At 40.4% G+C, this 24684-nt stretch overlaps 1 protein-coding gene across 8 annotated transcripts in view; it reads right to left on the bottom strand.

Annotated features, from left to right (window-relative positions):
- The window catches only part of TLK2 (tousled like kinase 2), a 129330-nt gene that overhangs the window by 25160 nt on the left and 79486 nt on the right, over window positions 1–24684 (bottom strand). For 6 of the 8 annotated variants that reach the window (XM_084750047.1, XM_084750046.1, XM_084750045.1 and 3 more), the window contains 8 exons: window positions 19232–19327; window positions 17958–18050; window positions 10447–10557; window positions 9881–10017; window positions 8194–8346; window positions 4956–5022; window positions 3066–3163; window positions 1156–1237 (listed from right to left, as the gene is read on the bottom strand). In XM_084750047.1, coding sequence (XP_084606173.1) covers window positions 1156–1237; window positions 3066–3163; window positions 4956–5022; window positions 8194–8346; window positions 9881–10017; window positions 10447–10557; window positions 17958–18050; window positions 19232–19327 — 837 coding nt within the window. The remainder of the gene's footprint in view (window positions 1–1155; window positions 1238–3065; window positions 3164–4955; window positions 5023–8193; window positions 8347–9880; window positions 10018–10446; window positions 10558–17957; window positions 18051–19231; window positions 19328–24684) is intronic. The other 2 variants (XM_084750050.1, XM_084750051.1) reach the window with 1 other exon arrangement.

The raw sequence follows: 24684 nt of genomic DNA, 5'->3' as shown, positions 1-24684 counted from the left end.
TTGCTTTGTAGACCAGGCTGGCCTCAAACTCACAGAGATCTGCCTGCCTCTGCCTCCTGAGTGCTGGGATTAAAGGCGTGCGCTACCACACCCAGCCCACAAGCACTAGTTTTTATTACTTCTATTTGAATCAAAGGCATTTATTTTACTCAGAAGACTTCTTAATTATACATTTTTTAAACAAACATAAATCCTAACAGTAGAGGCCACTTCTTCATACCTTAGAAACAGGATTCTACAACTGTGCAGTGAAGATCATATAAGAAGTCAATTTTGCATTTTATAACCAGGAGTGAGAAATATGTAGAAAAAAATGTTGGTGAACACAATGTGGAGTTGTGGAAATATTTAAAACTGGCCAACTCCCTTTACTTGTGGAAATCAAGGTGAAGACACAGTCGTCTTTACTCTGAAGACCCTGACAACCACTAACTGAAGACAGTTTTTTAAAAACGCAGTGCCACTCAGCACGTTGGAGAGACTTCTCTAAGACAGAAGGCTAGCTTCCATATAAGAAACAATTTAAAGCCAAAGGGATGGCTCAGTGCATAAACGGTGCTTACCAGCAACTGTGGCAACCCGAATTCAATCTTAGGGACTCATATGATGGAAGAAAATAATCTAATTGTATAGTCTTTTGAATGCCACAAACATCTACACATATCTATACACACAAAATTTCAAAAAAATTCTCAGGATATAATTTAGCACATTTTGTCTAAAAATTCTAAGACTAAAGATAACACATGCCCATCCTGTGACTATTAATGCACTGGGAAGGACAGAACCAGAATTAAATTCAACAGATTTCTAGCTTTAAAATACTAAAGGACAGGCAAAGTAGCTCATACCCAGAATCACAGCACTCAGGAGGCTGAGCAGAATTGCTGTGAATGGTAGAGCTACATGAGTTAGAAGCCAGCCTGGGCTACAGACAGAGATCCTGTCTTAAACCCAACCAAAACACCCCAAGGCCTCTACAGTAAATACTCTATCTCTTGTGGTCACATAAAATTGTTGGGAACACTTTCCCTCTAGATCTTAGTCCACAAAGTTTTTTAATTTAAACCTACAGATATCAACTCAAATTCTCAATATTGACAATTTCCACAAATCGGTGTAAGCCTCTCTTTGTACCCAGTTGTTTCTACTTACCTTGTAAACTTCACTGAAACCGCCTCTACCCAAAAGATGTAACAACAAATATCTGTCATTTAGCGTTGGGTGATCCTTAAATCTGTGGAAATGGAATATGTAACATCCAGAGGTCAAAGACTACAGTCTTCCACATCCCAACATTCCCATAATATCCCCAAGAATCCGTGCTCCATTATAGCCACTGCTCAGAGTTTCACAATGATACCAATATAGTAAACTATGAGCACAAAGTTACATGGCTCAAAGAGACAGCATAATTATAATAAACGGGAACAGCTATTGAAGCCCAATTATTTGGTTCTAGCCTTAGTAGTCTCCTCTAACTTGTGGACATTTTTGATCTCCCTCCATTTTTCACTAATTTAAAATTATATAAAGTTCCAAGATATTTTCATATTGCCTTTAAAATAAAGTATTTCATGTGCTCTACATGCACCTCTGTGCCACCCCTCCCCCCAGGGTCTTACTATGTAGCCCTGGTTGGCCTGGAACTCACTATGGAAGCCAAACTGGCTTTGAATTCACAGAGATACTGTTGCCTCTGGCTCCTAGACGCTGGTATTAAAGCTGTGTGCCACCGCCACACCCGTCTAATGAGTTTTTTGGAGACAGGGCTTACTCTGGCCTAGAACTCCCAATGCTCCTGCGTCGGGCTGCTGAGTGCTGGGTTAACAGGTATGCGCTATTATACTTGCTTTCACTGTTTGTAAGACAGGGTTTCATTATATTCTAGCTTTAGCTTCCCAAGTGCTTAGAATGCATACAGGTCTATGCTAACCAACCCAAGTCGTTTCTCTTTCATTAGCGAAGTCTAGGATACAGTGTATTCCCAAGAGTGAGTCTTCTTACAGTGCGTGCAAGATACTCCCAGTCTCTGCAGACAGACAGTAAACGAAAGAAAGCTTACACCAGCCAGGGCTACACAGTATAAGACCCTATCTCAAAACCCAAAGTATAAGGACAGCTAGGATGCAGCCTGCATGCAGGCCTTGTAGGCATGATGCCTTACATTTCAACGCCAGTACTTCCTGAAATTCTGTCATTTTGAATTTAAGAAAGCAGTATGCCCATGGCAGAGAAGAAATATTATTACATGGAGATTTGACCTAAACTTGACTCTTCATTTGTGCTCCTGTTCAAATTAGCTTCATTTCTCTAAATTTGCTTCCTGATTATGTATTCAGGATTATGGAGTTGTCCCAAGGATTAAGTCTGAGATCAAAAGGCACTCAGACTCTTTTCTGATACATAAAGCTCACAGTAAATGGCAATGTGCTTGTAACTCGTACTTGGAACAGTAAGAGTTCATAGTTCACACTGGTCAAACAAAAATATTCAAGCTGTAGCTACATGAAAAAAAAGTTACAGCCTGAGAAATGCATAGAGAACTAATTAGTGGTTAAAAATCATGTCCCACTTGTGAGCTGCTTTGCCCTAAATTTAGTCATATAAATGGCTTATAAACAAAGGTGAGTGTCAATCTACCATTAATGTGATAAATAAAATTTAAGAGTTCCATTTATTAGTCTTACCTATTTAGAACATGGATGTGACCTCACCTAATATTCTTTCTGCAGCACTACACTGTGGGCAATGTTTCCATTTCCCAAGGCACCACATACATGCAGCATCCCCCATCCAACTTACAGCTGCTAAGTGGTACTGTTTTAGTCAACTCTACTCATGTAAAATGCTCTACGTACAAATATATAAGCTTACTTTTTAATACAAATAAGATAAAAATTTTTCATGAATTTTATAAAGTCCATAAAAGTATGTTCTATCCTAAAAAGGAACTAAGTACACTTTAAACTTTTTGGCAAATGTATAAAAATGAAAATGTTCTAGACTATACATGTCATAGAATATTCAGCAATTTGCAGGCCATTATACTCCAAGTTACTTACTGTGAATTATCTTCATTATGTATTCTTTTTAATTCCCTGATATGTAGATTTCTAACCCTTTCTAGCCTTTCCAGCTCAGCCTGGATTTCTGCTTCCTCCTGAAAATGGAAAAAGGGAAAGAAAGAGTTCAGGATCCAGCGAACTTTACCTTTTCATTTAAAAATAATGACATCTGCCGGGCATGGTAGCACACGTCTTTAATCCCAGCCACTGGGGAGGCAGAGGCAGGTGGACCACTGTGAGTTCGAGGCCAGCCTGGTCTACAAAATCTAGTCTAGGACAGCCAAGGCTACACAGAGAAACCCTGTGTTGGAAAAAAGAAAAACAAAAACAAACAAGCAAAACAAAAAATAATGACATCTATTTCACTTGTAAAAAAACTAACAGAAGGTATTGTGCACTGAGATTAGGCAATCTGCTATTCCATTATCTATTCCTCAGATCCAGCCTCTGATAACTTTCCAGGAATGTTGTATGCATACACATAAAGGCTTTGCAAAAACCTTACAAAATTCTGGTTCTCTTCTTTTGGTATAGATTATACTTGAGACCTTAAATTCCACCAATTTCATATCTAAGAACTGCGTGTGTGTCTCTGTGTGTATGAGAACTAGTGTTGGTTATGATAATTGTAAATAGCACCCGTCAGTGAGGTCTGGGATGCTGAAACGTTTAAGGCTTTGTTTTTTACTTATGTGTATGTATTATGTGCATGCCACATGTGTGCAAGGGGCAGAAGAGGATATTGGATCCTTGGAGCTGAAGTTATAGGAAGTTATGAGAGGCCACATATACTTGGAACCAACTTGGGTCCTCTAAAAGAACAGGAAGCTTTCTTAACAGCTAAGCCATTTCTCCAGCACCACGGCTGCTGAATTTGAAAGCTTTAAAAAAGAAAATAAAATAATCTACATTTATGATTTCTTGGGGTTAGAGATATTAAGTCTCTGGTAAAGCACTTACTTAACATCTTTAAAGCTTTGGGTTCAATTTCCAACACACACCCCATCCCCCACAAAAAAACACCTCATACCATATACATGAAAATGATAAGCAAAGGAGGCTGGAGAGACGGCTCAGTGGTTAAGAGCACTGGCTGCTCTCCCAGAGGTCCTGAGTTCAATTCCCAGCAACCACATGGTGGCTCACAACCATCTATAATGAGATCTGATGCCCTCTTCTGGCCTGCAGGTGTACATGCAGAGAGAGCATTCATATACATAAAATAAATCAAAGAAACAAACAAAGGAAGGAAGAAAGAGAGAAAGAAAGGAAGGAAGAAAGAAAAAGAAAGGAGGAAAGGGAGGAGAGAGAGAAAATGATAAGATACACTTCTACATTTCTTTAATCCTGATATTCAGGAAACTGAGACAGGAGGCTCCCGAGTTCAGGGCCAGCCTGGGATATATAACAAAGCTATCTCAAAAACAAAACTGACACCATGCCCCTGACCCTCAATAAAAAACAAAACAAAAAACTCAGCTAATATGACCAACAAACTCTTTTAGGTGTTAGGATGAGGATGGTACAATATAATCTCTTTAGTTATTTTAGGCAAGAAATAAGAAATGCTAGTAACACAGGAGTCCTACCACCAATCTTAGACATGTCAGTCTTGTGCATTTAATTTCTTCTTTAAGGATGGTTTGGTAGCTCTAGAAAACAGACACATTTTCTACTGATAGGTCCACTGAGGTAAAACATACTCTCAACTCTGACTTGAAAATAAAGGTCCTACCATTAGATTACAAGACCCGACAGTGACAGTAGCAAACAGGATTCCTGCATCATACAAATACAATTATATTTGTCCAAATGGCCAGTTAATTTCTATATCAAACAGAAAGTAGAAATTACATTTCTTGAAAAAGATTTTCCCATTATACTTACTTTCTTAAGATGACCTAATCTAAGTTTAAAGATTTCCTCTTGTTCATGGTATTCTGCTAAAGTTAACCTAAAACAAACAAACAAACAACGGCAGCAATTTCAGTCAACTGTATGAATAGCACGGTTATTTGGATAGAAATACTCAAGCATGCTACGAGGGCATATATGGTTTTCATGCTTAATATGACCAAAAGCCAGGTTATTTTGAAGTCCTCAGAGGAAAAATTTCAGATGAGAAGTAAAGAAGACTCAAAACCCAGAAGTTTGAAAAAAGAAAAGCATGTAAGCCATACTTTTATATTACTTATCAAATGTTTAATGACATGTTACATAAGTCAAAGTACCTATCTAAAAAATGTAACTATTTAATGAGAATGTTAAAAGAGCACTGAAGAAAGGACTGACTTGATAAACACTCATTCTTAGTTCTGCCTACACCAAGCATACCTCCTTCTGTCCTAAGAATAAAAAAGAAATGAATTTTCTCTAGTCCTACCTTCCTCACACTCATCTCCTTCAAAGGGTTAATTTTCATTGTATTCACATGCCTGCTAAATGACCTATCCATTCTAGCATAAAGGGCTACAAAACAAGCCTCTGAGGCTAAACTAAAAGAAATATACAGCCGGGCATGGTGGTGCACGCCTTTAATCCCAGCACTCGGGAGGCAGAGGCAGGCGGATTGATGTGAGTTCAAGACCAGCCTGGTCTACAAAGTTTTCAGGACAGCCAAGGCTACACAGAGAGACCCTGTCTCAAGAGAGGAAAAAAAAAAGGAGGCGGAGGAGGAGGAGGAAGAGAAGGAGGAGGAGGAGGAGGAGGGGGAGGAGGAGGAGGAGGAGGGGGAGGAAGAAGAAGAAGAAGAAGAAGAAAGAAAGAAAGAAGAAAGAAAATATAAAAGTAAAAAAGTAACATCATATCCAGTCACTGGGGCTGTTGCAATTAGTCCACAGCTGCAGAAATACCTGCATATGTAACTCTATTTCATTCCAGTGAAAAAGGGGAGGAAAAAAAGACAGCTAAGACCTTCGGAATCCTCCAGGCCTCTAACAGGTTCCACACCAAGAAGGGATAATGTGACTCACTCTGGAGGCCTGTTTTTGGCTTCTGATCAGAGGAAAGAGCCAAGTCATAGACACTGTAATTAAAAAGTAGACTAAAAGCCTTCCAGCTTGGATTTTACACAAGACTCCAGATGGTAACCACTCATGAACACACTACTAGTCTAGATTAAATTCTAATTACTGTTCTATGGTGTGTATTCATGGCATGCATGCACACACACACTCCACAACTTCTGTATCAATGGCTTCATGCACCGGTATTAAGTAATTTTTAAGTAATACTGGAGAGTAGACCCCTTTGCATATAACCACAGAACTTATAAAACAATGACTTGTGTTGTCTAGACAACCTATCAAAAATATTCTAAATTTAAAATGCTCTGTTACATGAACAAAACAGTTTCTCAAACTTAGTTCACTGCAAAAACTTTTATCACTATACTTGATGTGAATTTTGGCTTATTCATGTGTTCCTCTCCCCTGTATAAACTATGAACCCCTAAAACCAGGGGTGTTCCTTTAAGATCTGCAATGCAGAACAATGCATGGCATACAACAAGCACCTAACACAGACTTCCCAAGCATGTGTCAAAGGTAATACTTCCTAACACACTGGGCATGCATGGGTGAAGAATGGAGTTAAGCATCTTTCTCACTGGAACAAAATATGATGCAGTTCCTAAACTTCTCATCACAGCTGTAATATGAGTGCACTTGCCATATACTATGGACTAACATACACTAACAAGGCAAAATAATAAGCCTTTTGTCTTTTTAATGTTTATATACATAATACTCTGTGAGTGTGTGTCTGTATCTGTCTGTACTAATGTTGGACAAGAAATTTACTTTCAGCTAAAGACAAAAGAAAATGAAAAAGGAAGTTATTAAGCCCAGCATTTCAATCTTTCTTGCACAGGATGGCTATGTAATAACTACTGACTGATAGAAAAAAGATGAGCATACTTCAAGAACCTAGATCAGTGGTTCTCAACCTTCCTAACACTGCGGCCCTTTAATATGGCCCCTCATGTTGCAGTAACCCCCACCCCAACCGTAACATTATTTTCATTGCTACTTCATAGCTGTAAATTTGCTGTTATGAATTGTAATATAAATATCTGTGCTTTTTTCATGGTCTTAGGTGATTCCCTGTGAAAGGCTGAGAACAACTGTACTAGTATTTTCCTTAAGTTTCCAGAATGAGGTGTGGGGGTGGGGGCAGTGCTTATAAGGTCAAGAACTGTCTTATCATAAAATATTCTTTTTTGGGGGGCAGCAGGTTTGGAGGCAGTGTTTCTCCATGTATCCCTAACTGTCCTGGAACTCAGTTCATAAACCAGCTGGCTTTAAACTCATAGGAAATCCGACTACCTCTGCCTCTCAACTTCTGGTACTAAAGGCATGCACTACTTTTCCTAAAATAACAACTACTTTTTTCTTGGCTTACTCATTTTCTTTCTTTTTAAATTTCCTGTTTTATATGTACCGGTATTTTAACTACATGTATGACTGTGCACCATGTACATACCTGGTGCCCTTAGAGATAAGAAGAGAGCACCAGATCCCCTGAAATTTAAGTTACAATAGTCAACTCCCATGTGGGAGCTAGGGATAGAACCCTGGTCCTTTTCAAGAGCAGCCAGTAATCCTAACCATGGAGTCATTTCTAGCCCCTCTGGGCTTACTCCTCAGTTTGTGTTAACTTAGTAATCTTTTAACCAATAAAGAACATTCTAAAATATTAGCCAGATAGTCTCCATAAGATAATACCAATTCCCATAAAATGATACCAATTTATCCTAACCTAGAGCTACACTTAAGTGAAAATTATTAGTGATATATTTATTATTATCATCATCATATATAATATATATTTATTTATTACAAACAGGCATATATATATATATATATATATATATATATATATATATATATGCCAGAACAGTACTTTCCTCTTTCATTTTCTCTCTCTAATTTTCTGAATAAAGAACATGGCTAAGAAAATCAGCTAAAATATTTTATATAGCTTTTAATATGAGTTGAAAAAATCCATTAACATATCTGGAAAAATAAATCTTTAAACTCTAGGGACTTCTTTAATTTATAATTATTTCCAACAGGACACCTGTACCCGGGGGTTAATGGGTATTTCATTACATCAAAGAACATACGTTTCATTTTCAGCTCCATTGGTCTTGCTTTTCCGTTGTTTCTGCTCATTGGTTGCTGGAGGGGCTTGACCCATGGCAGGGGGTTTCCGTTTTGCTAACATTTTCCGTTGTCTTTCTATCTCTTCTCTCTGTGAATTTATCCTTTCCTGTTGCCTAGAAATATAAAAGATTTGGCATAGAAGGAGGTAAATACCTAACCGCCGTTGCTGTGAAATGAACACTTTTTCCCCTGCATGTCTGACAGGTTCATGGATTGTGGTGCCCTTCACAGGACAGAGATTTTGTCCTCAGTCTTCACAGTGTAAGAGACAATCAGTGAGAGTTTTTGAAATGAGCCTGTATTTTAAGGAACTAGTGAGACTTCAAGGTGAGGGAACGTGGATAAATATCTGTTAGGACCTTACAGATGTGAAAGGAACAATTTTCAGATTCCCTCTTCAAGATTTCCCGTTGAGAAAATAAAATCTGTATTTATTTAGGAAAAGTTGGTATGAAAGGCCCACCCTCTCAAGACTGAGTACTGTGCATTCTTAACCCTGTCAATTAGCACACAACGTAATGCCTAGTGCACTGGACTTTGACTAAGGGTTTTTTAGATAGACAATCTCATCATAAATCTTAGTTGGCAACTATCCTGAGACTCATTCTGAGCACATTATATAACTTAGACTACATTCATGGAGGTTTGAGTAACAGCAGCATGCTCTGACCCCATACTCATGAAATTGCATTTCCTGGTCAAGGTGCCATAGGCTAGCATGCCTTGGTGTGGCAGCCATGGTGCACTTTAGCTATACAGGCATGCCTTGCTCATAGAGAGATGCTACTCTCACTCTCTAGGACCTGGTATGCTTCACAAGTCTACTTTACTTTCAGGATATTCTCTGATATGACAGCCTCTTCATTCATGTGCGCGCACACACACACACACACACACACACACACACAGAGAAATATTTGGTACATTTGCAAAGCAAAAACACAGTTGAACTGAGCTTGAAGTTGGTGGTTCATACACAAAATAATGACTACTAGTGTATAACTCAGAGGGTAGGTATAATGACATATTTATTATACATAGCATCAATATTTGTACTTTTAGGGATCAATATGTTATTTATGGTTTATTATCACTCAAAGTAATAACATGCTCTCCAATTCATATTAAACAATTTATTTCAACAAAGAAAAATAGGAAAGACAATCTAAGTCCCAATTGCTATCTGGAGGTCAAAAATTGAAGTGTCTTGATTAAAAATACAGCTGATTTAGCTAAAAAATAAGAGTGCTTGCCTACCATGCATGAGACCCTGGTCTCAATCTTCAATACAGGGAATAAGCAAATTATCAATAATAAAGATATAATGTCTCTACCTAACTTCCAGTCTTAGATAAAACTGATCAAACACACACACACACACACACACACACACACACAGTTTGTCTCTTTTATTTTTGAGACAGGAGATTCATCATGTAGGTAGACTGTGCTAAATTGATTTGAAGCCCACTGGCTTTGAACTCAGAGAGCTGCCTATCTTTGCTTCTGCCTCCTGAGTGCTTGGAATAAAGGTGTGCTCCATTGCTGCCTAGCAATTCTACTTTTTTTATTGACTGTAATTACAGAAAACTTTAAAAATCCAAATACATAAAAAGTTTCCCTATTTATTTCTGACAGCTCACTTACTTGATGAGGTTTTGGAAAGCATAGCCATCTGTCCACTGTTCAGTAAAAGAGGCTCCATGCCGGACAGTAGTAAAGTGGCCTAACCGCAAGCGGTCCTGCATGCTCTTATCTCTGCACGCCATCTTCTCCTGTTTTGACTGGAGTAAAAGGATCAAAATGGGTAACACATTAACTAGCAACTTTTAAAAACTGAAAATTACAGTTATTACCAAGGAAAATGCTGTTGATAAATCATATACTATCTCAAAAGTAGGAGAGAAGGGAAGGGAGGGAGAAGGGAAAGGGGAAGGGAGGAGGCATCCAGCACCTGAAGTAAACTCAACAGGGCGAAGCTGTCAGCCTCACACCCAAAGCAAGCAACAGCCAGAAAGCGCATCCATATAATCACCTGGGGAGTCTTGATCTGGTGGTGTACATGCAAGGAGAAAGTTCTAGCTGTCAAGTCATAAGAACTTTATTCCTCAGAAACTCTACATTTCAATACTTTCGTCTCAGCTAGGACATGTTACACAATGGCACACATTAAATGCCCTGGCGCGCAGGCCTCGGGCTCCACTGTCACTAACCTTTTCTATCAGGAGCTTCTTGCTCATGGTGACACATCTATTTAATCGTTCCTTGTACTTCTCGAGCATCTTCTGCTGCTCATCTATCTGCCGCCTCAAGTCACAGTTGGCCTTCAGTGGGAAAATATTTTTACATTAGTTTTAAGGAAAATAGATTACGAGAAAAGCACTTTCTAAAAATAAAGAAAAATCATTACCATTTACAGGAAGCATATCCCTAATAAAGCAAATAATTTACCCCTTCAATCATTCTTTATATTACTATGTAAGTGTTGTTTAGGCTAAAGTTATTCTGTTTTTCAACTTACAAGTTTTTTGGTGGTGCTATGGAACCAATCTAAGATCGTGATTAAGTATGCTAAGCATGTGCTTATCAAGAACCTACTCGTCCTCCCCCCACCCCCTTTTGGTTTTTCGAGACAGGGTTTCTCTGTGTAGCCTTGGCTGTCCTGGACTCACTTTGTAGACCAGGCTGGCCTCGAACTCACATCGATCCACCTGCCTCTACCTCCCAAGTGCTGGGATTAAAGGTGTGCGTCACCACGCCCAGGTTCCTCAGCTTATTATTTCTAAAGAGAAAAGGAACATGAGTTTTCATGAATGAGTCTCCCCAGAGAAACCAGCACATCCATGTTCACACCAGACAGAAATAAGGAGATCTTGCTTCAAGAATATGAGGGTGTAGAAGTTTACAGGATGGGCTAAATACTTTGAAAAACTCTAACCACTAAGCAATGACCAAACCTGTCTTTGAAATTCTTGAATTTATCACTCAGGTGCTAAAAACAAACAAACAAACAAGCCACCAAACAAACAAACCCAAAAAACCTCGGGGCTGTAGAGATGGCTCAGCAGTTAAGAGTGCACTGGCTGCTCTCCCAGGGGTCCTGAGCTCAATTTCCAACAACCAACATGGTGGTTCACAACCATCTGTAATGGAATCTGATTCCCTCTTCTGGTGTATACAAAAAGAGAGCCTTCATGTTCATAAAATAAATAAATAAATCTTAAAAACAAACAAACGAACAAAATTCTACTCTTGCCAAATAACACTGCTTCCTTGGGGTGGGGGACCTACTGTTTAGGAAGGCAAATGATACAAGCCTTCCTAAAACAAAAAATTTGCTGAGACTTTGCAGCTAAAAAACAAAGAAACAAACAAATAAACAAACAAACCTACAAACCAAAACCAAACCACCCAAAAACTATGTATGGGTGTTTTGCCTGTATGTAAGTCTGTGCTCCACATGCATCCTTCTGAGACTAGAGGGGGCACTGGATTCCCTAGCCTGGGTCACAGATGCTTATGAGACACCACATAGTTGCTAGGAAGCAAAGCTGGGTCTTAGGAAAGAATAGCAACTGTCCTTAACCACTGAGCAATGTCTCCCGTGTCTCTTGTTGCTGTTGTTTTTAAAAGAAAGGCACTCATCATGTAGGATGGACTGGAACCATCAAAGACTAGGGTGTCCCTGATCTACCTGTCTTTGCCTCCAACGCCCAGGGGCCAAGGACGTGTACTCTGTCCAGCTCAGCTTCAATTCCAAAGCAGCTTGTGTAAAACAGCTTCCCATTCAAATGTATCTACTCTCTATTTAGGCATATTTATTCCTGACTGTTGTTACTGCAGAATCCTACAGACCATGTTATGAAAGGGAAAGTCTTACTGCACTTGGGTGTGACTATCTAATTCATATTAAAGAACTATAAGCAAAAAACCAAGAACATCTATATACGATCTAAAACACTCGAGAAGGTGAGTGTTCTCTTCAAGCCTATGCAGAAATGAATAGGCTCAGCCTCTGGCAATGTAAAGTTGTGGTTTCTAACACTAGTAGTTTCTAGAAGTCCATGCAAGAGGTGGAAACTGGCTAACAGTACCCAGTGTAATCATACCCAACATCTTACTAAAGTGAGAAAACTAATGACGAACTTATGCATGCCTGAAAGGAAATAAAAATAGTTTAAAAAGAAAAAAAGAAATTGCCTAACTCAGATTGACATGTAGGCATGTCTATGGGTAACAACAATTCTGACGTATGAAATCAGCCCACACCCGTCCCTATGCATGAGGTCCTGAGCTGGGTAAGGCTACTTACACATGTCCAATGGGCCATCCAGAACATAGTGTTCCTTTATGGCTCGGCTTCAAGTTCTGCCTTTGGTTTCTGCCCTGACTTCCCCCAATGCTAGACTGACTTGGGAGTATAAGTCAAATAAAAATAAATTATTCCATCCTTTAGTTGTTCTGGTCAGAATGTTTTATAATAACAGAAAGGGAACTAGAAGAAGCCCTGAATTTAATCTCTGGAAGACAAGCAAAGCATCTAACAGGAAAAAGGACAACAGAAGGAGATGGTGGTGAGGGATAAAGACCCAAGAAGTGGAATCAAGTTATGGCTTAAGTTTTTCACATATTTCACCTTCTCAATCTGGGTCTCTCTCCAACACCATCCTACATCCTGGAGGTAAGGATCATATAGAAAAGTGCTCTACCACTGCTCTATACCCTGACACTCATCATTATGACAGTCAGGCAGGCTATAAAGAAGGGAAGTAAAACCACAATCCTTGTTGAGTCTGACAAAGCTACTTGGACTAAATCCTCGTACTGGAATTTGACTAAGGATTTTTTTTTTAGACCGACATTCTCACTGTAAATCTTTGTTGGCAATTCAACTAGCATCCAAGTGGACAAAATAAAACCAGTTCCAGAGGGCTGGGAAGATATTTCAGTGAGTAAGAGGGTTTGCTGTGTAATCATGAGGACCTGAGTTTAAATCCTCAACACTCACATAAAAAGCCAGACACAGCCAGGCGGTGGTGGCATACGCCTTTAATCCCAGCACTTGGGAGGCAGAGGGAGGTGGATCGCTGTGAATTCCAGGCCAACCTGGTCTACAAAGCGAGTCCAGAACAGTCAAGGCTACACAGAGAAACCCTGTGTTGAAGGAGAAAAACAACAACAACAACAACAAGCCAGACACAACTGACTGCTCAGTACATCTGTGATCCCAGCACTGTGAGGGGCAGAGAAAGAAAATCACTGGGGCCGGCTGCAATGAGAGGGGATGTGGTCTCAAAGGAAAAGGAGTTAAAGAGCACAATACTAATATGCCCTTTAGTGTCCTCAATAAGCATACGTGTGCCTGGTCCCCCAACACATGTGCATACAACACACACACACAGACACACACACACACACACACACACACACACACACAAATACTGCAAGCCAACAATCAAAATGTAAGTAAGACTATGACTAAGAACAAATGGCACTCCTCACTCAAATATGGGGAAACAACAACAATAAAAAAAGGCTGAAGGAATGTTAATTCTGAATGAGGAACGGAACATCAACTTGAAAATGCAGGTTATGGTGACGCACATCTTTAATCCCAGCACTAAGAAGGTCCACTCATTTAATTTTTTTTAAAAAAATGTGGGTTAGGGATGACAAATTGTATATTCAAAGTACATTCTGAGCTTCATCAGAATGAAGCCGTGTCTCCTTCCCAGCACTGCTGCCAGATAAGCACTGAAGTGAACGGACAAATACTCCATACTTTCCTTAAGTGTGTGGCCAAATAGCTCTGGAGAAAGGATGGAAGGGTTACATGGTTCAAACCTACACCAGGAACAACCACCCAGGTATTTTCATAGAGCAGGGATTTACCTGTAACCAACGTGCCTTCTAGTAACTAAGGGGCATTCCTATTAAAGAAAATGGAGAACTTGCCAGGCATGGTGAGGCACGCCTTTAATCCCAGCACTCAGGAGGCAGAGTTAGGTGGCTTGCTGTGGGTTCAAGGCCAGCCTGGTCTACAAAGTGAGTCCAGGACAGAGAAACCTTATCTTGAAAGCCGGAAAAAGAAAAAGAAAAAGATGGAGAACTTTTTTTGTTTTTTTGGTTTTTTCCGAGAGAGGATTTTTCCCTGTGTATCCTTGGCTGTCCTGGAACTCACTCTGTAGAGCAGGCTGGCCTTCAACTCACAGTGATCCACCTGCCTCTCCCTCCCGAGTGCTGGGATTAAAGGCGTGCGCCACCAATGCCTGGCTAACAACGGAGAACTTAAAGAGAGAAAATGCAATCTGCTTGGTTGTACCGTAGATTCCAATGTGAGTACCCTCAACTTGGTTATAAATAAATAAAACAAGGCTCCACCCCTGCGCTACATGCCTAGCCACAGGGGCCAAACCCACTTAAGCCGCCCCCCCCCCCCAGCTGCTCCAATCCTGGCCCCCGTCCCAGCCACAGGTCCCTATTCATCCGTCTCTCGCAGCCATGGCCGTGCCTCTGCAGAGCTCATCCATCGGCCTCCTTCGAGACTTTGTCCCTCAGCTCCGAGTCCTCTGCACATTCCTCAAAATCCAGGTCAGCGCTGGGGCACCACCCTGGGAAGCCTTCCCTATGCACCCCAGACAAACAGCTGGCCCTGCCTGCCTCTCTTCACAGCACATCGTCACCTCACCTGTGCCCTGAGAGTTTCCCTCAGCGTGAAGATGTGTCCCTCCTGTGTTTGATTGGGGTTTTAGTTTTTTAGTTCAATATCGTTATGGTTGGTTGTTTCTTACCAGGCTGTTGTTGTTTTAGTGTGTGTATGTGTGTGTGTATGTGTGTGTGTGTGCATGCTTGCATGAGTGCATGTGTATGTGCATATGTGTGTGTATGTGCAACTGCATGTGTGTTTGAGTGGGTGTGTGTGTGAGTGTATGCGTGTGCTTGCTTGAGTTTGTGTGTATGTGCTTGGGTGCTTTGGTGTGAATGCGTGTGTGTGCATGTGTGTGTGGCAAACTGCACATGTGAAGGTCAGAGCACAACTTTCAGAAATTGGTTCTCTCCTTCCACCCCGGATTGCACAGATCTAACTCAGGATGTCAGGCTTGTGGCAAGCGCACTGGCCCACTGAGCCGTCTCACCAGTTCAATTAGTTAGTTACTCATGTACACAGCGGCATCTACGTAGAAGCCAAAGGACAGTTCTCTCCTGCCACTGTGAGGATCCTGGAGATGAGACTCATGTCACCAGGCTTGGCAGCAAGTACCTTTACCCCCTGGTCTCATGTAGCCCAGGCTGGCGTCAAACTTGGACATGAAGCTAAGGATGACCTTGTATTTTTGATACTTCTGCCTCTGCCTCCTGACTTCTGTGATACAGGTGTGATTACCAGGCCTGGTTTATCCAGTGCTGGGGATTGAACCTTGGGGGCTCTGTGGGAAAGATTAAGCTTTGTCACAGGTGGAAGCAGTCTTAGCGGGCTTTACCCTTGGGGCAAGCCATGAATACCTTGTGACAGACTGTTTGGAGCCTTCCTGGGCTTGGAATTTAGGAAGCCGACCTGGGAACCCCACCGTGGCTATTGTTTTCCTAATTGACCCTCGAAGGGAGAAAGGACCGCCCTTTGCTTGTGACTGGAAAGGTGGTGAGAAGACAAAACAACAGGTTGAGAGGCGAGGAGAGCACGCGGAGAGAGCAACGGACCGGACCAGCTCGTGGGTCAGAGAGACACCTAAAGACCTATCCCATGGAACGGATACTGGAAGGTTCATTCTTCTGTCCCTTTAACCTTTTTTCCTTCTTGTGTATGCTAGTTGGGTTGTATAATAAAGTTTAATTGTTAATTAAAAAATAAATAAATAAATAAATAAATAAATAAGTAAAACAAATAAATAAATGGATAGAGATATTTTTGGGGACTAACAGATTCTGTCTTGTCTCACTGTAGGGCCCAAATGATCTAGAGTAGTCTACAAATATTCTGTATCTCTAAAGGAGATGATGCCTGCTAATAGGTTGAGTCTTTGTTAAACAGAGAAAGATGGTGGGAAGCCAAGGACCAAAGCACCCGAGATTCAGTGTCTTGCTACCCTAGGTGTCCCACAGCACACGCACCAGCACACTGTTCTGAAGAGGCAATGCACTAAGAAAATAAGAGGCTGCAGAATTTGCTAAACTTTTAGCCAACAGACGGAAGGAAGCCAAAAGACGACTATAGGTACAGACTGCAAGAGACACCAGCTGTCCTCACTAGAGCTTCTACTTCTAAGTCTGAGAACAGACAAACAAATTTCTAAAAGTAACAAATAGCTGCAGGATCATTCAGTGGATTAAGGCTCCTGATGCCAAGCCTGATGACCTGAGTTCATTCAATCCCTGAGACTCACATGGAAAGAAAGAAAAATCTCCTAAAGGCTGTACTCTGATGTCTATACACAGACCAAGGCACATGAATGTGTGTACTAACAAAATACTTTCTTTTTAAAGTAACAAATAGCCACCTGTGATATAGACCTTGTCTCAAAAACAGTAAAACTAAGGATCAGAGAGATGGTTTAGCAGTTAAGAGCACTGACTCCTCTTACAGAGGGCCCAGGTTTGATTCCCAGCAACCACACGGCAGCTCACAATTGTCTGTAACTAAAATTTCAGGGTACAATGGCCAACTTCTGGCCTCCAAAGGCACCAGGCACATATGTGGTTTTAATACATACATGTAAGCAAAATACCCACACATAAAGTTGAAAAAAAATTTTAAAAAGTAAAATATGTATGTATGCATGCATGCATGCGTGTATCCTGGAGTGCCAGGTATAAAGACACTGGCTTATTATTCCAGGACTTGGGAAGCTGTGGCAGGAGGACTGTAAGCTGAAGACCAGTCCATGCTACACAGTGAGACGCAGTCATGTACATATGGTACATAGAGTCCATGCTACATAGTGAGACGCAGTCACGTACATATGGTACATAGAGGCAAAGATCTAAAATGAGCAGAATGGCCCATGTAAAATAGCTTTTTAAAATGCAAGAAATGGGGCAAGACTAGGCAGTCAGAAGCACCTTCTGCTCTTGCAGAGGACCCAGATATAACTCCCAGTAACCACAAGGTGACTCACAGTAACTGCCTCTGGCTCTAAGAGATCCAATGCCCTCTTCTGACCTCTATGGTCTCCTGCATGTATATGGTGCACATATACTTAACAGATGCTTACACACATACATTATGAATAACCAGTAAATCACTTAACAGATTAACAATGAAAACCGGGTGTGGTGTTACACACTTTTAAGTCTAACACTCAGAGGAGGCAGAAGCTCAGGCAGGCAGATCTGAGAATTTGAGGTCAGCTTAATCTAGATATTAAGTTCTAGGCCAGCCAAGCTACATAGAAAGACCATGTCTTAAAAGGAAAGAGAAGATAAAAGTAAGAATACACAAATGACTATTTTCAAATGGTAAAACATAAAACTTAATCCAACAGTTCTACACGAACTACAACGACAGATCTGCTTCTTTAACATAAATTCAAGAATCAAAATACATCGTAAATTCTCCAACTTAAAGAAGGTATTTAGAATGAGGACATGACTCCAGCTCCTCCTCGGCTGCTCATTATTTCAGTACTGTATATCTGGCTACAGTAATTAATTATCCACAATATGCACATGATCCAAGTCTGCAGAAGTGGCGTTTGTTATGATGTCTCTTACATACTCTTATACTTACTCTTAATAAATCATCTATTCTTCCTTCCTTCTTCTCTAAGTCAGAGTTCTTACTGTTTTCTAGTGCAGATATTTTTTCTATTGTGAGGTCAGACTACAAAGACAAAAGCAAACAAATTTAGAATTAGTCACAAAACATTAAATGACATCATATTTTTCTTGCCTTTTTTTTCCCAAAAGAAGCACTTGCTAAAATAAATAGTTGGATAGATAACTCAGGAAATAAAATCTGCTTTCCTCATCTCATCCTTCAAACCTTAGCAATATCCACTAAACCTGTACTGCAAAAACATTAGTGCTGGACTTAATGATACAAATTCTCACAATATTGTACGTTGAATAAAAAAAAAAAATACATGATACCGCAGAATTGAAACCAGTTTGACTAGAAAGAGACATCAGGAGACAGGGTACAAGTCTCAAGGAACAAGAGTACCCTCTAGTGGAAACAGAGAGAAAGTAGAAAGGCAGAAAAGTTCTGAGCACTGAACTATCTAGGTCTGTACAGTGTCCAAACACGGATGGTTCCAGTACAATCAAAATCTGTTACACAGTTCTTAATTGACAAGCATCCTGTGTTGAGAGGAACACAGACAAGAACACCCAATAAACTACTTAGCATGACAGTTGGAGCCAAGATTTACTATCCTTCTCACATATAACTTTATCTTTTTCATTTCCTTTCTTTTCTGGGGACAGCTTGAGCTGGCCTCGAAACCAAGAACCTCCTGCCTTAGTCTTCCCATTGCTGCAATTAACAGGCATATGAAACAGTGTTAATGTTTACAACAATCTCTAAGTTAGAAAACTTCTGAGGACTGTTTGAGGAAGAAAATTTGTTGGTATAATATTTTGAAATGTAACTAGTATTGCCAATTAAGTAAGCATGTACAGGAAATAAGCCATTTCTTAAAATTGACATTTACTGAAGGCCTGCTGTCACCACTGCTTAGGGCAATGGGACTCACTCTAATTTTGCGTTACATTAGATTTAAACAGTAGAGCCAGAATATGAACCTAGGCTCAGAACCTTCAAAATGTGTGCCCCTGTCTCTATACGGTGCTGCAGTAAAAGCATGCCTGCTACAACATAGCAGCAAGGTGAAGAAAAGCCTGTTAAAATACCTTTCAAAGGACCCAAAATAATCACAATGCAAATTCTGAAGACTAAACAATAGGTACAGTCAAAGGTAAAGGGAAGACCTAGGAAGAATTACAGACTTTCTATGTGGTTAGGTCTACTCCTGAGATAGCTCTGCAGTGTCCCCAACCTACCTGGGTCTGTCTGTGCTGGATGGAGATCTGTTTTTGGGAGCTGCAAGAATGTTCTGTATTGCCAGAACCCGTAGAAGAAGGACTGTTTTGCTGAGCCTATAATAAAAGTACATCACCGATCACAGGAAAGTTTTGCATCTTTCTCCACAAATGTGTATGAATAGAAACAATTACCTCTTTATAAAACAAACCTTTCTAAGGCAAGTCAGAAGTCATGACCAAGAAGAAAATAAAGCAAGTTAAATGTGAGAGCCAAAAGTTGGATATGGTACCTTCATATTTCTTAGGGTAGGCTTTAAATAATCAAATGCTTATACATTATTTTATATGTAAACTACAGAGAGTAGATAGTTATTCCTATAATTTGCTTTTTTTCACTTATGTTTCAATGTGCCTTTGTCAGAAAAGAAAGGCAGCATATACAACACAGGGGACACACAGTCCGAGCAGAAAGGAAATGGGAGTCAAGTGAGAGCTGGCTCTGCTGTTAAGAGCACTTGCTGATTACATAGGACTTGGGTTCAGTTCTCAAGAGCCACACCAGGTGGCTCATAACCATCTGTAACTCCAGTTCCAGGGAATTTGACATCCCCCTCTGCTTGGGTACCTGAATGCACATGCTGCACTTAAACTCAGACAGGTGTGTGGTGTGCATACACATACTGACCAAGAGTGAGCGAATGGGCAAGAAATGAGAGAACAAAAACAAGTAAAACTTAAAAAAGGACTGTTAAAAATCATAAAAGTCTCTTAAATTCACAAATACCCATGAGCACAGAAATATATATAAAATTCTATTTCAACTTGCTGACTTGACATATACACACATTTTGTGTTTGTGCATGGCATATATGTATATAGCATGTTTCTATGTGCATGTGTGTGTATGCAAGCTAGAAGTCAATGCTAAGTGCCTTCCTCTATCACTCTCCACTTTAATTTTTTGAGACCAGGTCTCTCTTTGTACGTCAAGGCCACCGATCTATCTGCTAAGACTAGCTGTCCTGCATGCTTCAGGGAGCCTCTTGTCTGTCTCCCCAGTCCTGTGATTACAGGCTGACATATTTAGATCTTTACATGGGTATTAAGGATCTGAACTTAGGTCCTCATGTTTGTACATGGTTTTCTAACTAAGCCATTTCACCAGATTCTATTTTAAATCACTGTGTGTGTGTGTGTGTGTGTGTGTGTGTGTGTGTGTGTGTGTGTGTATGTGTGTGTGTGTGTATGTGTGTGAGATCTTTTGTTGTTGCTTTTGTGGTGTTAGGCAAGTACTTTACTACTGACTCACAACTCCAGCCTGAAGTAATTTTTAAATTTGTATGATTTAGCTGGGTGGTGGTACATGCCATTAATTCTAATACTTGGGAGGCAGAGGAAGGCAGATCTCTGAGTTTGTGGCTAGTCTGATCTACAGAGTAAGTTCCAGGGCAACCAGGGCTACACAGAGAAATCCTGTCTCAAACAAAGAAATACTCCCCAAATTATAAGACTTAGGTGTAATATAATTCAACAATTCAGAAATTCATTCACAGTAGCTCCTTAAATCAAGGTACATCTAACATATTACAACTCATCAGACATAAGCAGGAAATATTAGACAGTCTTAGAATTATGAGATAATGAAAATACAGTTCTGAAAGCTCAGAGAATACAGTATTTCCAAATATGTGAATTTGAGGGTCTTGGAGTTTTATGTAATAGGAGAATATGATTAGCATACACAAGGCCTTGGATTCAATGTCAAGCACCACAGAAAAGGAAGAAAAGAAGGAGAAAGGGGATGAAGAAGAGGAAGAGGAGGAGGAAAATGACAATTTATTCCCATTACTTCTAAATGTTCTTTTATTACTGCTCAACAATCACTTTAAGCTAAATGCTTCGATGGTAATGTGACACATAATCCTTATTTAAAAAAAAAAAAGGCTGAGATTGGTGTGGTGATGCACACCTTCAGTCCCAGCACTGAGTTCAAGGCCAGCTTGGTATACAGGTATACATAGCAAGTTTCAGGTTGGCCAAAGCTATACAGTGAGTGAGATCTAGTCTCAAACACAAAACCAAAAGGCTAGTTGAGGAGATGACTCAGTTGGTGAAGTGCCTGCTACGCAAGCAAAAGGACTAAAGTTCAGACCATCACCCGCCTATGTAAAAGCTGAGCATGGTGCTGTGTGCTTGTCATCTTAAAAAGACTAAAGACATTTAGATCCACAGAGCCTTGTCAAGCAGTCTAGCCAACTGGTGCTCTCCAGATTCAGTGAAGTATTTAGTTCAAAGTGACTGTTCAGTAGTAATAGTTATCTAAACAGTAGTAGGAGCAATAATAAAAAAATATATAGAAATTATGGGAAGAAACTGACATTTTCCTCCTCCTCCTCCTCCTCTTCCCCAACCTCCCACTCCTTCTATCTAAAAAATAAGATGAAGAAGTAACCAAGGAACAACATCCAATGTCAATTTCTGGCCTCCACATACACGAACATAAGCCTGTGTATACATACAAACATGCATACATATGCACAAAAATTCCTATACAGTGATGATTATTATTTTTATTTTAGAGATAAAGAAAAGTCAAATCTAGCACTTATGAAAGACTGCAAAGGTAGTTAAATGAAGTAATTAAAGCTAGGGGTTGTGTGCATCCATAGTAACTGCTCTCTATGACAAAGAATCGAATGTTAACAAGCTAAAGAATGTATAGCCATAACTTCATTTAGGTACAGCTATGACCTGATAAGGCAGGCAGTATCATTAGGCTTCATTTTCAGTGATGATGATGATGATGACGATGAAAATCTGTTTATCAGACTGCAGGGACCCAGAGTTACAGGTGTTTGTGAGCTGCCTGATATGGATGTCTGAAACTAAGCTCTGGTCCTCTTGTAGAAACAACAGTGTTTTAACCATTGAGCCATCCTTCGAACCCACATTGTACCTGGTCTGCAAACACTCCCTTTTATGTATTCATAGGACAGCAAGTTATTGAGTACTTGTAATGTCTAAGCACAAGATTAGGAACTAATAGCACACAGACAAGGGAAACAAACATAGTCCATACCCTATTCTGCCTAAAGGGAGCTGACAATTAAAAGGAAAATGTATCTAGTAATGCATGCCTATAGTCCTAGCTACTTAAGAGTTGAGGCAGGAGAACCACAAGTTCAAAGCCAATCTGGCGAACTCAGCATGACTATCTCAGAATAAAAAGGGAAAAACGAGGGATGAGAATCCACTCCATTGTTGAACACTCACCTGGTAAGGAAGTAAAAAACCCTAGGCTCAATATCCAACAATAAAAGAAAAAGTAGGCACTCAGTAAATATTTGATGGGTGTTGGAGAGATGGCTCAGTTAAGAGTACTGGCTGCTCTTCTAGAGGTTCCAAGTTTAATTTCCAGCAAGCACATGATAGCTCACAAGCAGCTATAATGCAATCTGACACCCTCTTCGGTCATGTAGGCATACATGCAGACAGAACACTTCTATGTATAAGTAAATAAATAAGCCAGGCATGGTGGCGCACGCCTTTAATCCCAGCACTCGGGAAACAGAGGCAGGAGGATCTCTGTGATATCGAGGCCAGCCTGGTCTACAAAGTGAGTCCAGGACAGCCAAGGCTACACAGAGAAACCCTGTCTTGAAAAAACAAAAACAAAACAAACAAACAATAAAAAAACAATCTGTAGGGTGATGAGGGCACATGCCTTTGATCCCAGCACTGGGGAGGCCAAGACTGAATTCAAGGTCAGTCTGGTCTATAGAGTGAGTTCCAAAGACGGCCAGGAGTATACTAAGAAACCCTGTCTTGGAAAACAAAGAAACAAGAACAATAAACTTGAGAAAGACAAGTTAAATAACCACAAACAAGCTCTGCGATTCCAGTACCTGGTGGACCAAGAAGTTCAAGGTCATTCTTAGCTACATAGAGAGCGCAGACCTACTTGGGACACATGAGACCTATTTCAGGGGGAAAGGGAGCAGGGAAGAAATTATAACTAATGCCATCAACTGCAGGGGCAGGAACAGGAAGGTCCGGGGTTCAGGACTTCTCTGGGTTTGCCCTGGGGTAGGGGTGCTGCTGAAGGAAGAGGCACATAGAGCAATAGGCAGAACTAGAGTCAGAAGCAGCTTTTGACACTTACAGCCACCTGCTCCTTGATGGGGTGCCGTGTTAATTCATTGGGGAAACACAGTCTCTGTGAGCAAAGTGTTGGGTAGTTACATATCTACCCACAGAAGAATAAAGGGAAATTCCATTCCTTGAATCACTCATAACTTAAAACAAAATACACAGCAGACATACTTACAAGAAACTATAGAACTGAAATTATATAACCTTGGATTAGATAAAACCTTCTTAGGTAAAACCAAAAGCATAAATAACAAGAGGGGAAAAATGGGTATTTTGGACTTTTTTTATTAAAAACTTCTGTACTCCAAAAAGACACAATGTGGACTAGAAATACAGTTGAGAGCTTTGCTTGGCGTGCATACATACCTTTTTATGGAGGGGGGGGGACATTTGGTTGAGTACAGCCTCTGGGTCCATGTGATACTAAGGCAGGAAGGGAAGTATAGCAAAGTAAATTACTCCGAGTGGAACTAAACAGGGAGTGCTAAAGATTGACCAGAGCCTCATATGTGCTGGGCATACTCTGCCACAGAACTACATCCCCAACCACTTCTGCTCTTTGTTATATTAGACTGAAGGTTAGCTAGTAAGAGACCAAAGCGTTCAAACTGCACTGAAGCAAGAAGACAAAAGAGAGCAGTGACAGAAATGAAGCTGGAGAAAATGACAGGTGTACAGAGTGACAGCAAGACTTCAGGGACTGGAGCCGGGCGTGGTGGCACACGCCTTTAATCCCAGCACTCAGGAGGCAGAGGGAAGCACATCGCTATGAGTTCGAGGCCAGCCTAGTCTACAAAGTGAGTCCAGGACAGCCAGGGCTACACAGAGAGGCACTGTCTCGAAAAACAAAAACAAACAAACAAAAACAAGACTTCAGGGACTGGTGGAACAGATCTTAGAGCACAGACAAAGGGACAACGGGGTGATACTGACTCAGGAGAACTGAATGTATTTATAAAGAGACCTATGTGCTAACTAAAACTCAGAATATGACAGCAATGTCATCGGAGAGGAGGAAATACCAAGACTGGGGGTAGACTGTTCTTGCAAGAAGAAAGATATTCACTACAAACTAAACAGAAAGTAAAAACAAAATATATAAAGACTAGAAGTGGAATGTGAAAATGCTATGCAACACTGGGATAGTTTTGACTTTGAGAACAGGGAAACATTCCTTGAAGCATTCAATTAGCTTGTGAGTATAAACTTGCAGATATCAGGAAATTTATCTGAGATTGATTTAGGGTAGCCAAATATTGGAAAATACTAAAATGCCTGCCAAGAGCATAATAAAAATTTCTTAAGGTGGAATACTACAT

This window comes from Acomys minous, assembly GCF_964271855.1.
Source record: "Acomys minous genome assembly, chromosome: 12".
NCBI classification, from domain to species: domain Eukaryota; kingdom Metazoa; phylum Chordata; class Mammalia; order Rodentia; family Muridae; genus Acomys; species Acomys minous.
The sequence above is the reverse complement of the archived record's forward strand: the minus strand, read 5'-3'. Positions and strand labels throughout refer to the sequence as shown.